Source organism: Strix aluco, chromosome 4, assembly GCF_031877795.1.
Source record: "Strix aluco isolate bStrAlu1 chromosome 4, bStrAlu1.hap1, whole genome shotgun sequence".
In the NCBI taxonomy this organism is placed as follows: domain Eukaryota; kingdom Metazoa; phylum Chordata; class Aves; order Strigiformes; family Strigidae; genus Strix; species Strix aluco.
The window spans coordinates 109,088,316-109,103,851 of record NC_133934.1 but is presented as its reverse complement, the minus strand read 5'-3'; the positions used below and the strand labels follow the sequence as shown (position 1 = coordinate 109,103,851).

Genomic DNA, 15,536 nt, shown 5'->3' with positions numbered 1-15,536 from the left:
CAAATGGCACTTAACCATCAGAATCCTGGAATCCTTTTCTGTGTTTACAGGAAACTGTACATTTTGTGTTCAGTTCTGCTTGAAAAGATTCATTTTCAGACAATGAACATGGACCCATGAATTCTCTCTGGGTGTCAGGCTGCTTTGTGACTTCCAAACTTTTGAGTTTTCGGCTCCTTCTCACAGCTCTTTTTTGCTGGCCTGCCTTCAGCAGACTAATGACTTTGTGGCCCTGAAGAGAATAATCATATTGGAAGCCATTTAATGATCTACTTTCTGTAGAATGTGCTTAAAGAGTGAATGCATTTAAATATCGGTCTCCTCTTTGGACCTAAATGTTGTTAATGCAGGGTGAAGAGAAGTCTCAGTGAAGTATCTGTTCTTGTACACCAACATGAAGTTTTACCCCAAAAAAACGTTTAGTTAGGTCAGCGACAGCAGGCCAAGAAATGACACTTAAAGCTCTTTAAAATAGCCAAGTCTGAGCTTTAGTATTTTCAAGTACTTGAATACCATGGCAACAAGAACTTCAATGCTTGAGATAATTGGGGACAGAATTCACAGGCTTTCCTAGGAAGAGGCAATAGTCCTCTGAGAGTTTTGAAGTGGTCTGCAAATCAGAGGCGGTCATGAGTGCTTGTTAGAGAGAATTTCTCTCCCTGGACCTGACCTTTCCAGTTACTAGCCAACAACCAGACCACTTTGAAGTGCCTCATTCCCTCTAGCAGATTCCCAGATCTGTATGGGGTATATCCTATTGGAGTGCATTCTAATTAATGTTGCCACGTCTGTGAAAACATTTGCTGGACTACAGCAAAATCATGCTTAACTCCAGATAAGATCTAAGATGTTGGGTTTTAAATCTAAAACATGAAGATCCAGCCAAGCAGCAGAGTTGAAAGTGAAACTAGCTGAGGGGCCATCTTTTCATACCCAGACCATGATGAGAATCATGGGCAACTCATTCTGATCCCAGAACCAGCTACATAAATGTTATTTTAGTGAGGCATGCAGCTTACTCCTTGCTCTTGACAGGGATCTGACATTGTAAGTAGCAAGAAGAGCAAGGACATGCTGACATCTTGGAACTGGGATTAAGTTACATCATAATAAAAATTTGCTAAACCTGGGAGAATCTCCTCATCATTTCTCTTGCTGGAGTTACGAGAGGCATAGCTCCTTGAGTAAGGAATAAAACATTGATTTTGGCAATTGACTGTTTTAACATGAGAATGTTTGAAGACCCTCAGATGCTTTAATCAAGGAGTTGCTCAAGTGTAACCCCCCTCTAGACACAGGTGACATTCCTGTCTCAAAGGTGGCAGTACTTTTGACAGTACTGTGTCTGTGGTACATAAATTGGTTTAACATTCTGTGTTATTAAAATGGTGGCACCCATTTCTCCCATTTAGTTTTCTAAAAGACGTAATTTACTCCTTTCTTATCTTAACAGCACTTGAAAGTGCAAAGGAGGTGTTTCCCTCTATTGGCTCATCTTCACCATACCTCTCTGCCATTCTGCTTCTTCCTTGTAATCCCCAAGTGAAGATGAGTAGCATGCTGCAAATATGACGTCGCTGACTAGTGTCATTGCCTCCCACCAGTCTGAGTGGGTGTCCTTCACTGATGACCTGCTCCTCCCTGTTAACCCACGAGGTAAGCTATCTCTGATTTCCTTTGAACCTTGTGAGACTTTGTCTGAATTAGACCAACGGTTGTCATATGACAACAACAGCATCACAGAACTTGCCTTCTAAGTGGAAGCAGTATGTGCGGAGGTTGAAGTATGTCCTGATACCCCTATGTAATAGGACAATTTGGGCCAAAAATGTAAAATACTCTCCTAATGTGAGATCTGCTTAGCACAGATCTGTTACAGGGTTTGGATCTGTCCTTCGAGATTCAAGGCAGTATCCAACTGACCATGGAGGAAGTCTCACCTATTATAATCAAGTGCAAAACTATGCCTGGTGTTAGTCTAAAAACTGCATTAGGTGAAGGAGAATTTTCTACGTACGTTTAATGGCAAATTTTAGATATTTCAATTTAAAAAAACAGTGAAGTAATGGTGAGTCCTACTAATTTTTCTATTTTGTCTCTATTTTAGGTAGCACTGAGGAGCCTCTGGAGAAATGTTTTTCTTCCTCAGACACCTCCTCGGAAGAGAACCACAATGCAGATGGAGAATTTCAAGACCTCTCCCACACAGAGCTGGAAGATGCAGCTGACCAACCCAAGGTGGCCTCTGCTGTGCTTGGAAACCATGTGTGTCCCAGCGCTGATCTATCATCATCCATCAGCGCTTGGGTTCAGTTTGAGGACGCACCATGGACCAGTGCTCCATCAACCCACCCACAAGCAGGTGAAGCAAATGCATGAAAAGGTCCATTACAGTAGCATAACAGAATACAGTGAGAGCCTACAGGAATTTTTCCTTGCTCTTTGATTTCTCAAAGGTTGAGCTTTGACTAGTTTGTACTGTATTTTAACATAATTGATGTTATCAGAGTTTCAAAAAGAGCTCATAATTCCACTCTGGGTTGAACTAGTGGTATTTTGTTTTTGTAAAGAAAATGAAAGGCTTCTGTTTATTTGTTGGTTATTCTCAGTTGTAAATACTTCCTGATCCTGGTGATGAGGAAAGAAGGAAGAGCACACGTAACTGTAAATCTGTAAAACTGAGGTGCTTTACCTCTCTATTATTTAATTTCATGGTTAGGTGATCCTTACTCATACTCATACAGCCATATACTTTTTCAAACAGAGCTGTTGGTTGCTCTGACACCATATTTCCTTCCTAATGTTGTGATGTCCTTGTTGACTGGAAAACACATAAGTGCACCTTCTTATTAAACAAACAAAAAAAATTCTTTGCTAAATAAAGCTAGCCATAACAAAGAGCTACCCATAAAACTAATTTCATGGTGTATTACGTAATTTCTCATCCTTAAAGGGATGTGGCCAGGTCTTAAGGTATGTGCCTAGCAAAAGCACTGCCTCTTGGTTTGTGTTTTCAGTCACAGGGGACACTAGGTTGTAGGCAGAGGTCTAGGATATCCAAAAGAGGTGATCAGAGAAGACTTCGCAAAAGCATTGTGGTTTTGAAGAAGGCACCCATTTGTGCCCCTGTAAAGGCTTGTCCTGAGTGATCCATGCCACTGCGGGGGTATTTACAGACTAAATTTTAGCATCTGACCGAGATTCATGGAGGAGGATGGTTCCCCTGGCAGTCAGATCAGGATGTACTCTATATAATCCTTGCGTGGGAGACTGTTATTCTTTAACTATATAGGAACCCTAAGGAGGTGATGTGGATATTATAAATCCTTATTTATGAGCTAGTCCCACTCCTATTCTGAACCCTGTATTATAAATGACCAGACCAGTGCAGCTGACCAGCCTCTAAAAAGAAGGTCGTGGGCCAGAAGAGGTGACAGCTCTTTGTCTCTGACCCTCTATTCTGTGGGACTTTTGACAGCAAGAGGTAGGATAAACTTCAGCCTTGTTGTTCTCAATTAATTTGCAGGTCACGTCTTTCTTCTATGGGCAGCAGCAAAGCTGGAGACTTTGTGTTATAAGCACGATACGCTGACACGCTCAGCGGAAAGCCTGTGGTGACAGCAATTATTCATTTCCAGTAGCAAACAGCCTGCATAAGAACAATAGCAAATAGCCAGATGGGGGGGGAAGGAGTGCAAAGGCCAAGCATAGACAGACAGATCCGTGTGAGAAGGATAGAGATGTTTGAAATCTGTTTCCTGTGCAGGCAGCTGTGAAGAGCAACGTCCTGAAGGCTCATCACCCCCAGCCGCGTTCCTGACAGGGCTCCAGAGCTGTTAGGAAATCATCTGTCTGTCCACGCTGGAGCAGCTGCACAGCTGACTAGATAATTACCCAGACTGATGGCCAGGCTGGCTGGAAACACATTTTGAAAAGGACTTGCGAAGTGGCATTTCCACAGTGCCGTGAAAGCGGAGAGTATGGGTCCTAGGAGAGAGAGATGCTGTCTTACTCCGACCTTAGGGCTACAGTATTTTTGCACAGGTTCCCCCAAAAGCAAATCTTTGTCCCAAAGTACTCACAGTCTAACAAAATAGTAATTTAAAGACAACTGCCATGTAGTGGTTATTCTATAGGAAATACATTTAAAAGAAAACCAAGGGTAATGCTGGACCCTTGTTGTCCTGGGAAAAGTGAAGACATTATTGGGGGACTGATAGCAAGAAACAGGACTGAAAGCACAGGCAAAGAATTCAGAAGGTGAGAAGAAAGGTCAAAACCTGAAGTACAGAAATGAAAAGCAGCTATTGTGAGCCTCGTAGTGGAAATTATCTTTATTTAGGACATTCTTGTAAACCCTTCATTCTACCAGATTCAGGCAGAGTAAATGCTTGGCAAAATCTTTCTTTCAAAATATTTCTGCTTTTCAGGTTTGTGCATAGATAACTGACAGCTGCCAAATCATGTAGATTTCTCCCTGGTAAGCAGTAACTCTTGAGCAAGGCCACAGAAATATTTAGTCACAGAAATGATGCATTGTGGTGCCTACTTCCCCATTTTCCTTTTGCTGGGAAAAGAAGAAATTTCATTTTTCTCATAGTTACTATCAGGCTAGTCAGACTGATACTGCAAAAGTGAAAAATGAGATTTTTAGGCTCACCCAAATGTTCCTATCACAAATGTTACATAATCTGCAAATGATCACAGCCAGACGGTGACACATTTGCATTTGTTACACAGTGGGCCTCCAGCTCGCAATCTCATATTCTATTGGTGTTAGCTGCACTCTCTCAATAAGGTATTCAGCAAAGCACCAAAATTAGAGCAAGGCAAGATCTGTTACATCATCTGTTCCACACACCCCCCCCAACCCCCACCCCACTCTCAGCTTCTTCCTGAGAGCTTTGTCTGGTTTTAAATGGCTCGAGTAACTTGGACTCCTACTGTGTCCCTTGAGAGGCTATCCCACAGTAAGGCAAATCTCAATTTAACCATTTTGTGCTGTTTTGTCTGAAAATAGGAAGTACATGCAACATGAGATCAACAGCTGAAAACTAGACCAACTGTGATGCTGTCCTAAAATAAGAAAAATCTGAGGTCCTATGTGACAGGAAAGGAAATGATGCTAACAAGGTTGATTGTAATACAGTGTAGGGATCAAGGAATGGATCCTCAAAACATCAGAGAGGAGTGAATGCTTAAAAGGTAAATTTGCATATTTAAAGCAAATCCATTGTATTAGGAACAAACACGTCAAGAAAAGTAAAATGCATGTGGAAGGAAATATTTTTCACTTTGGGAAACAGTTAGTTGATTTTCAGTATGCTGCCTATCCTACAGGATTTGCATGTTAAGGACAGTTCTGACACTTTCAACGTGTCAATTCAATTTTTGAGAAATACCTGCAGCTGAAAGGCTGTGACTCTGCATCTATTGACACTAGAGATCAAACTCCAAATTTCTAGGGAAAAAAACCCTACCTCATTTAGGAATTTGGTTTCAGCACTTCCAGGAATCTGGAGAGCAGCAGGAGCATCTGAAGAAGGACCTAAACATCTGTGGATGTTTACTTTTGCTTGTCTTGATTTTTGAGATTGATAGATAGTTGCTTGGCTCAGCGTAGGGGAAAATTTACTAGTTCTGAGGGTTTGTGTTGTGGAACCTAGAACTGTCATTGGTGGAGGTTGACTGTAGTAAGATTTTAAAGAAAATCTGTTGCAGAAAAAGCTGTCTATGGTTACGGTTTTCCAAAGTGCAAGTCTCTTTCTTTACAAAAAGCAAATAATTATGTTCTTCCACAAGTGACACAACTTATCTGGAATAAAATTAATTTGTCCTTATATAGAAGTATTCTGCAACACTATTCTAGTCAGTTTCCCTCTTAGACAAAAAATATTTCTGGAAAGCACAAAACAAGTTGACAGTATATGAGTTATTAAATTTTATGTGTTTCTAAATTAGCTTATATTTTTCATGTTGCTGTGACTGACTTTAAACAAAAAAAGAAACACTGCAAATCTAAGATCTTTTTATAAAATAATTCCACAATTTCTAGAATTCCAGATATAAAACACACTTAAAAAAACCTTGGCTCTTTTTACCGTTTCACATATGGAGCTCAGCTTTTCAGCTTGCCCTCTATGTCCAAATAAAGCACTCTGTCTGTCAAAGCAATTTCAGGTGAAGTTTTAAGGGTGGCTTTTCAGATGCCTCATGCCATGTTTAACAAAAGGGCTGAGAGACAGACTGACAGATTATAATCATATACTTGTCATCCTTTCTCTACAGGCATCAAGCACCAACACAGTGCAGAATTACTCGAGGAAGAAGTGAGGGGTTTTGGTCATGTCACTGTAACACAACTGTCAACATGTGTAATAAGGAGACAGATCTCCTGACTTTCAGCTCCTCATCCGTAGGAATAACTCTACTCAGAAGCAGCTCAGTACCTAGGCTCACAGCTGTACAAATATAAATATGTTAGTGCCTGCTTACCTGAGGGTAACAGTGCAGCTATATAAAATAAATTTGCACTTCTCAACTGGCAAGGCAGGGAGCACTGTTCGGATATTCCCTCTATGCACAAAGCAAGGTTTCCATAATGAGGTGGTGTCCCATCACACTACTTGGATGGAGTAGAGAGAGATAAATCCTCTTTAACATTAATTTGCTATTTTCTTCCAAAGTATCTGTCATCCTAATAAGGGTTGTTTATGTATTACATGCTGAGAAGAAAACAACTGTGTCAGTAGTTGTTCTGTAACTGCAAGATTTTGAGGTGCATTGAGATCTTGGTTTGAGATTGTTGGTTTAAAAGATAAACATAGATGTACTAACTTAGAAAACAGTTATTATGCTGACATTAAATTAGAATTAGGCTCTACCAGTACACCTTTCTGTCGTTCAAGAAGATTTTTTTACCACATCTTTTTTTTTTTTTAATTTCCTCACTAGAGTCACCCATTGTTCCTAACATTCGAGTGATACTGTGGACAAAGAGTATACAATACAAAGAGTATACAATACAAATTCACATCCAGTGGATGATGGTTAGGCAGGACTTTCCAGCCTTGCATGTCAAACAGTTAAGTGAGTAGAACAGGATTTTTGGCCTACGTGGAACAGAAATGTTTTGCAGTTTATTCAGATTGGGATACTCCATCCTGCATGTTCAGTAACAAAAGCCATTTATAGTGCACATCAATAGGTCAATTTCAGCTTATTTTTATACTCCTCCCATGTGGAGCATTCCTGAGATGACAGCTACATTTGAGTGGGTGTTGTGGATAGGGAATGCTTAATTAAATATAATAAAACCATAATAAAACCATTTTATAAAAATCTGTGGTACAATAAAAACTCCACTGTGTTGCACAACACAGATATTCAGATCTTGTTAGCAGTGGCAGAAACATGGAAGCTTCCTGTTCTGAAAAGTCACAGCTTCTGCAATACTTGAACAACAGGAAAACATGAAACTGCCAGCAGTTGTATGGGATCTAAGGCAGACAGCTGAGTAGTGCTGGAGGGTGAGAGTGCCAGGCACTAGTTAAGTTGCTATGTGTTTGTTATAAAATAACTGTGTTGCTGTGGATGTTGGAATTTATATTTATAGTCTCAGTACACTGATAGAGCGTGTCTTTGGAATAGTTGTGAACTTCTGGAAGATTGCCCTGTAAGTCTCTAACTGGTACCTGTTTGTTTTCTGCATCCAGTGTCTCCATCAAAAGCACCCAGCTGGACTTCCCCCTCCTCCAACTCTTCTGAGAGGCAAGCCCATGCCTCAGAGAGCAGCTGGACAACCAACTCAGAGGACACCAGCAGCCCAAGCATTGCTCCCTCCTACACAGATCTGCAGTCAATTAATACTGAGGACTTGACCAGTGGTGGAACGTCTGCAGCAGATTCACCTGGTAAGAGTGAAGCCCTCAAGCTTCCATCTTGATCTTTTTAATGCTACTCAAGCTTACTGCTCAGAAGTGAGCTACAGGAAATAGATCCAAAGCAGAACAAACTCAAGGATTGGGCAGACTAACACTTTGTGCTAGTCCAATTCCCCAGAAATCACCCCTGGATTTGACACAGTCCCAATACGTGCAGACTCCCAAAGTAAGAGCCAAATGCAATTATGTACCTGTTGGTGGACTTGTCTGAGTGAAATGTTGGAGCATTTCTGGTTTTCACATACTGCATCAGCTTACGCTGATCTAAGACTTAATTCTCAGTATATTTTGGGAGAAGCTGGATGCCCTTCCTGAAGTTCTGTGCAGAAATTTTCTTAACTCACCAGTGTATTCAGCTGAGGCAGGTCCAGCTCTGCATGCCCCTCTCTGTTTCAGTTAGTGCCAAGACACAGATCCAGGCTGTTGGATGCATTCTTTGCACTGTGCTTTGCACTATTACTGTAAAGTAATGCAGAGAGAGTCTAGGAGATGACAGAAGGTGGTTCAGTAGCAGATTCTGATCATTTAAGGATCCTTTATCTGACCTTGTAGGGATCTATTTAGATGGCGTCCTGACTGTGGAAAAATGTGCTGCATGGCATTGTAGCTCGTTGCTCCTCAGTTGTACTCTAGATAATCTCTGAAGCAGGAGAAATAAAGCAGAGTGGTGCCACTTGTGTCATGCAGAGTTGGGATAATAACTCCTGAATGACAAAGCAGACTTTCACAGAGCATAGAAAGAGCTGGCATGTCAGGACAAAAGGGAAAAAATACACAGCTCTAGGAGGAAGCACCTGTAGTATGTTGGAAGCTGTTCACCCCAAGCTGAGGAAGGTCAGTAGCTACCCAGTTTGGTGATGAAAACTGATTCATGGGTGTCATGATAGCTCTGACATGTGAGGTATTTAATGTGTTTTTTCTCGGGTGGTGAATGTAACAAGATGTGTGAAATAAGATCTGTTTTGGGATAATAGACTTCATAAGCCCCACTGAGGTCATATGTCCCTTCCGTAAGAAAGATATACATATGTCACCTGAAAAGAGTATTATTTGATGGTTCAGTGAAACTGGGTTGGACACCAAGGCAGGTTGATAAACAGCAGCGTGGTAGGTACTGTCTGGGTGCTTAAGATAAAGGATTTGTGGAGAAAGTGGTGTTTACTTTGGATAAATAGAGACCTTTATTTCTTCAAATAATACAGTTACCCCAAGTCTGTCTGACAGTTTTTATTTTAGAATACTCTGCTTGTCTGTACCTCTGAATTTGGAAACCACTGGTAGAAAGGTAGAATAAGCATTGTGTGCCAGCTGTTTGGATGCCACTGTGGGCATCAGTTCTGTTCTGATGAGCTCATGTCTATTAGGGTGAGGTGTAAGAGTTTTCATCTGGAGTATGTGTTTTGTTGATTTCATATAGGTTGCCAAAGGATGGCTGTTGTCACTGGGACTGTCTCCACATGAGTAAGGGAAATGAGGGATGCCTCATATATAACTTTTATATATATTAACTCAGTTCATATATAACTTTGCATTATATAGAGAAATGAAAAGCAAAACTGCTGCTGTATATCACTGCATATATCATATGTGATACGTATATCACGTATATAGATATGGAATTATTTGCTGTATATGGCCAAAAGAGAAGCTTTGTATGCAACCTTCTTACTGTTCTTTCTTTCCCAGTCAGTCACAAAATGACATATTTATTAGCAAAAGAGGTACAAAATATCATTCCAGTCACCTATGCATTGTAAAAGTAAAAATGTAGGTCATATATGCAAGGATGTGTCATTAGCTAAAACATAAGATACACTGCCTTAGTGGTACTAGAACCTGAAGTAAGAAATACATCGAGTCTTCCTACCAATATATACAGAGTTTGCAGCATGAAAAAAAGCGCATCTGTTTGTTCCCATTCATGGGATGGCTCAGAGCCCAGCATGTGAGGTGCCTGCTGGCATCAGGCAAGGTTTGTGGAGGTGAGGGAGCTGCTGGCCATGGAACTGTTGTACAGTTCTGGCTGCTTTTCTGTTGTTCACTCCACCTTCACCCCGCACTCACAGTGCATAAGTGGACAAAAATGCTTGATCACTTTCTTCTTTCCTTCCTCTCTGTCCCTCTCCAGAAATTCGGTTATTCAAACCTGACTGGATTCAAGCATTTGACTTGTGTTTCCCATCTCAAAAGACTGGCTGCATTAGTCTGTAGTGGAGTTTGAAGGCTCCATCCAGGCAATGAAATAACATGTATTCTTTCCATGAAGGAAAAGAGAGGAATCCTCATGCTCTATGTGATGGTGAAGTCACGTTGACTGTTAGCCACTGTGTTGACTCCAATGTCAAGCTTGATGGAGGGGAAAAAAATGATCAGATTCATTTCACTGTTAAAAATCCCAAGGAAAATAAGAAATCAATTTTTAATCTACTTAATGATGGTAAAGAATTGGGTCTATAAGAGTAGCTTGGGTTTAATACTGTTTCAAGCGAGGAAAACCTGTTGGTGAGAAAAGTGTGAAAAATTCTACTCAGTGGTCAGACACTGAGTAGAATAACTATTTTAGCCATGGTGAATTTTGATTGCCTGAACAGCACAGAAGAGAATCCGGGATACTCTGTTTTGTAATTTCACCACTAGTCTTGAATTTATCCTTCATGCAAAATGCTTAAGCATCAGCTGCCTGTCAAAGTTCGGGACACAGGGTTTTGTGTGGAAGCAGATGAAAGCCTGAGGTAGATCTGACTGCAGGCACACGCAGAGCCGAGTCCCAGCAGTGAGAAGGCACATCTTGGTGTCCAGGGCTGGTGGGCTCCAAGCAGGTGAAATTGGCTGAGAGTCAACTTTCTCACAACTGACACAAGATTTGAGTGTAAAACAATTCCATGGGCTTGAGCTTTATCTAGCACATGTGTTTATGTAAGATATGACCTAGAAAGATATCTGAGAAAGATGGTAAAGAGCTGATTGATTCCAACCTGAGAGTTTACCCTCACTACGGGGGGGGGGGGACTGCAGAAAACCTCCTGTCTGATGGAGTCAGGATAAGCCCAGTGATATCCTGTAAAGGCAGCAGAGTTCACAGCATTGAAGGTAAATACTGCACGAGTAGAGCTGAAAAAGATTATTTGCTTTTCAAACAAAGTGCAGCTAGAAGATGCTGCATTTCATTGCCTGAGCTAGTTTGAACCCTGGCACCAAGAAGCCTTTTATATTATCTTAATCTTTGTCAGCATGGAGGGCTATATTAGCCTGCAGCAGCTAGCCAATAAATTTGGGTCAAGTGATAGCAGACTGCCCATTTAACGTGGGCATGTTTATATGGTTATAACAACTAGCACTTTACAACAGCTGGGGTTTCCCAGTGTGCGTGAAGCTGTATTTGGTGCTGGTGAAGTGTCCCGTTGCTTCAGAGCTTCCTGCAGTGCATCACCATGTCACTCAGCTTGAATCAATGAGCATGAAAAGTAGCGGGAACTTTTGACATTTGTGCTGTATTCTGCAAGATAAGTAACACAGGACATCTCTGTTACTGATACAATACAAGTATTTATTCATTCTGAAGCAGATGCCTGTCTCAGCTTTCAAAAAAGGCCAAATATCTACATGTCAGAGGAGCAAGGGAGAGGCCTTCTTGTAGCCATTATTACAGATCTGGAAGAACTGGGATCTTCTGAGGTTGTGCACAAGCACCTCACAGATTGATTTGGATTTCTGCTTTTCACCATTCATCTCTGAAATAATTTTTATTTACATAAATTAAAATTAAATATTGACTTGTATACACAAAAATAATTATATATTATCAATACATATATATTTGCCTAGATAATATATATTTGCCTAGATCATGAACTATATATTCCATTATAAATTTAATAGAATATATAATCAATCTGTATTATATAATAATGCTCTCTGTGTGTGTGTATATATATATAAAAAAATCTGATTAGCCTTGTAGACATAAGTTCCTTGATAGCTATTTTAGGTGCATTGTTGCTAGTTCTGTTGTTGTTTCTGTTGTGATTTGTATCTCAGGAGAGCTGCAGCTACGCCATGTCTGATGTTTACAGTTCAATTTGCTGACTAGTTGTTCTCTTTGGCATTCTCCTGAAGCTCTGGGACTATTGGGATACTGAGGAAATCGTTGTGTTATTTTCTGAGAACATCTGCGTGTTTGGAGATAGAAGGTTGCATCTGTGACCTAACTGTGATCTAACTGCTCGAAATCCAGAAAGTTAACAAATAGCACAAGGAATTAATTCTGAAAATGTTGTTATTTTCAAAGTAAATTGCATGGTTGAAGGGTATTCTTCTGCTTCTATTTTAAGTCTTGGAGATGACAATTCTGGCAAGCTCAGCCCCAGCTATTTCTTGAAGGTAATGGAGGGCAAGTACTAACTTTTCAAACCTTTTCCCCACACTTTTCTGCAGTAGTTCTCTTACAAATATTTCTTCTGTAACTGTAGCCACCTAGATACTGAGTCCTGATATGATGATTGCAAGAATGGTGTTCTGTAGGTTTCAAACAAGCAACTTTGAACAGATTATACAGCTGTGCAGTGTGTTTACACTGAATGCCAGACACAGGCTACAGGCTCTGAAGATATTCCATGTTAATTACCAGAGCAAGGGGGAAAATAGCATATGCTGATGGTTACCACAGTTATGCTGTGTAACTATTAACCAACTTGTTCTGGTGTCCCAGGCCCAGACACGTGAAAAAATTTGTATGTGAGAGCCTGCCAAAGCCAGCTGGAGAGACTGCAGAGAGGAACATCTAACCCGTGCTTCAAGGAGGAGGGGACTCCAGGGTACCATGAGCAAATAGCAGCTAAAATGTGTTCTTGCACAACTCCCAACCTGTAAGAGCTAAATTCGGCACTGGAGGCAGGGGTTTTTTTTAATTCCTCATGTCCAATACCAGCCACCAGCTAGCAATTCAGGAGTTTTATATCCTAGTTTTTGTCCTATATTTTTCTCAAGGCATTTCTAAGAATAATGCATTGACAGGGCAGAACTGGGAAGCTAGGTCTAGATAATTCATAGCAGTAGAAAAGTTTTGATCCCAAACTGGACCTATGTACTGGAAATCAGCTTCCCTTCAACACTTCATGGCCGCTTTAAGGAATCCACAGTACCCCAGTGACCTCTGCAGCAGTGTTAAATCCTCGTCCCTGTTTTGCAGTGGGGAAGCCTGCAGCTCAGTTGTGCAGGCTGGACGTAGGTGAAGTAGAAATGGTCTTTGCTGTATAGTCTGACAGTCTTGCTCTCTCTGAAGCAGCTGAAGGTTGCAGGTGTAAGCAGTGGACCAGAGTCACTGTCTCAGTCCCTTCTTATGGCAGGAAAGAAAGGCACAGAAAATGTGTCAGGAGGAAGGGGGAAATGTTAGAATGAGGAAAGAACAGGTACAACAATAAGCAAGAGTTTATTTCTGTCCAGTAGAGAGAATTACAAAATAAGCTTGGTCTGCAGTCATCTAGACCTTAAGGTCAGAAGGGAGAATGTGATATCATTATTATCATCTAATCTGGCCTCCTGCATGTCTCAGGTGAAAGAACCTCACCCAGTCATTTCTGCACCAAAGCCATAACTTCAGTTTGAGATGTGGCATATCCTGAGAAAATATCTCCATAATATTTTTCTAATTAACATCAACTGCAGCAAAATTTGTCCAGTTCATCTATCTCCAATCCTTCAAAACTTCATTTTTAGAAAGGACGGTCCTAGTGATAACACTTAAAGCAGAATTGAGATGTCACTGAGCTCATCTTTGCCAGCTCTTGTGTCCTCAGCTGGGACTAAATGTAGTCTCCTAACCTCAAAAGGTTCATCTGCCTCATCTGTGCCCTGGAAAATAACACTGATTAGTTATCTTTTCTATTACCCTGCCTCCCAAGGAAGAGTAGTTGAAACTGCTGTAGGACTATCAGATTCTTGCTTTTTCTTCAGGAACAATGAGGAATTTCAGGGTGGAGGAGGAGGGGTATAACATTTCTCTCATAGCAAGAAAGGAGTTAGAACAAAGCTCAAAAGGGTCTGCTCCTACTAATTCCTACTCGGCTGAGTCTTATCCTGCTTACTCCTGTGAATTAATCAGGCCTCCCTTGCTCCTCCACATCCTGAGAACACCAGGTCTAAGACAGGGTAGAGGCAAAGTGTGAGAGAAGAAAGTGGTGACATGAAAGAACTGGTTCTGATTTTTATTATTGCTTCGAAATGTTTTTATTTGAAACATTTTTATTTTTAAAAATACATTAAAATATAGTAATTTTGTTGTTTAATGGAGTGTTTTCTTGCCTGCATGCCAGCATAGAATCAGTTCTGATCTCATTGGTGTTGTTGGCCCTGTGCTGCAAACAGCTAAAGGACCATCTCTTAGTTCAGGTGCCGAGTTTTCTCCTCATGGCTATTGTGAAGTGCAGGCTACAGTAACTGGGTTTGGAGCAGGGTTATACTTTGTTATAAAAGAGCTGAGTGCTAAGCCTACATGGCGTTCTTGATGATTTCCACACCTCTTCACTGATGGTTTTATATAGTCAGATCAGCTGAAAGGAAAGCAGACAGAATTCCAGCCCCAGTCATGGGATTGACCTGCTGATCTCCCTTTATGTAGGCAATATCCCAAGAGAATAGATGTGGGTAGATGCTTTGTAGTTTATCTCATGCCAGTGAGGCAGACTAGGTGGTATGAAGCCCTCTATTTGTGTTTGTAAGGCTGTGATTCCTCAGCCACAGTGTTTACGTTGGCCCCAGTTGCTCTGTAATGCAGTGCAGAAAGCCACATGCCTATGTGATAAGCCAGAGGTGTTCCATGGGAGATTTTGCAGCTGGGCAGGACATTTCAGTCTGAAGTTTAACTGGAGATGGAACACTTAAGTGCAGCATCTATCTGTGATTGCTGTGTTGAAAGAGGAAAGACTAGGTTTGTTTGGAGCAATTCTGCGGGATGCTGAATAGCTGCTGAACTTAAAGCCACTGGGAGGGAAGAGCACCAAGGCATCTCCTGACATCTGGTTCTTTCAAGGTGGAAAACATCAGTGGCAATCTTCAGCGGCGTCATCTTGCCTTTGGCATTCAGTTCCTGGCATCATGCTGCTGTACTGCTGACAGGAGGCAAAAATGGCACTGTAGCAATATAGTAGCAGTGGTGCAGCACTGTCCCAGCTTCATCCTTCACAGTGACGTAGCTGGTGCCCCACAGAGCTGGGTGCATCCCAGGGAACCCAATTCTGCACGTCTCAGACAGCAGTGGGGTTCAGCGCGTGGAGAAATTACCCACCTGAGAACTCGCATTTTCCACTGTCAATTCTACGTGTCAGAGAAGTAAGTAAGGTTTCAGCAGTAGTACTAATTAACAGGAGCTATAAATAATTTCATGTGCTCTTAATTAGAGATCGCAGTTCTGTGTGGAATTCCCTGTCCAAATATGAAGGGGCTGAATAGAATTGACAGTGTAAAACAACAGGTGAAAAGGCTGGCAGAAGCAGACTGCAAGAAAGAATGAGAAATTTCATGATGCCCAAATGTATGGATTTGCTTCTTTCTCCCTTACTGTGATACCTAAGAGGCTCAGGGGATCACTGGACTATG

The 15,536-nt window shown here is 41.2% G+C and overlaps 1 protein-coding gene across 1 annotated transcript in view; it reads left to right on the top strand.

Annotated features, from left to right (window-relative positions):
• STON2 (stonin 2) overlaps positions 1–15,536 on the top strand; it is an 80,114-nt gene that overhangs the window by 15,983 nt on the left and 48,595 nt on the right. The window contains exons 2-4 of the mRNA XM_074824861.1: positions 1,454–1,656; positions 2,108–2,362; positions 7,716–7,913. Of these exons, the coding sequence (XP_074680962.1) occupies positions 1,569–1,656; positions 2,108–2,362; positions 7,716–7,913 (541 nt within the window). The 5' untranslated portion in view covers positions 1,454–1,568. The remainder of the gene's footprint in view (positions 1–1,453; positions 1,657–2,107; positions 2,363–7,715; positions 7,914–15,536) is intronic.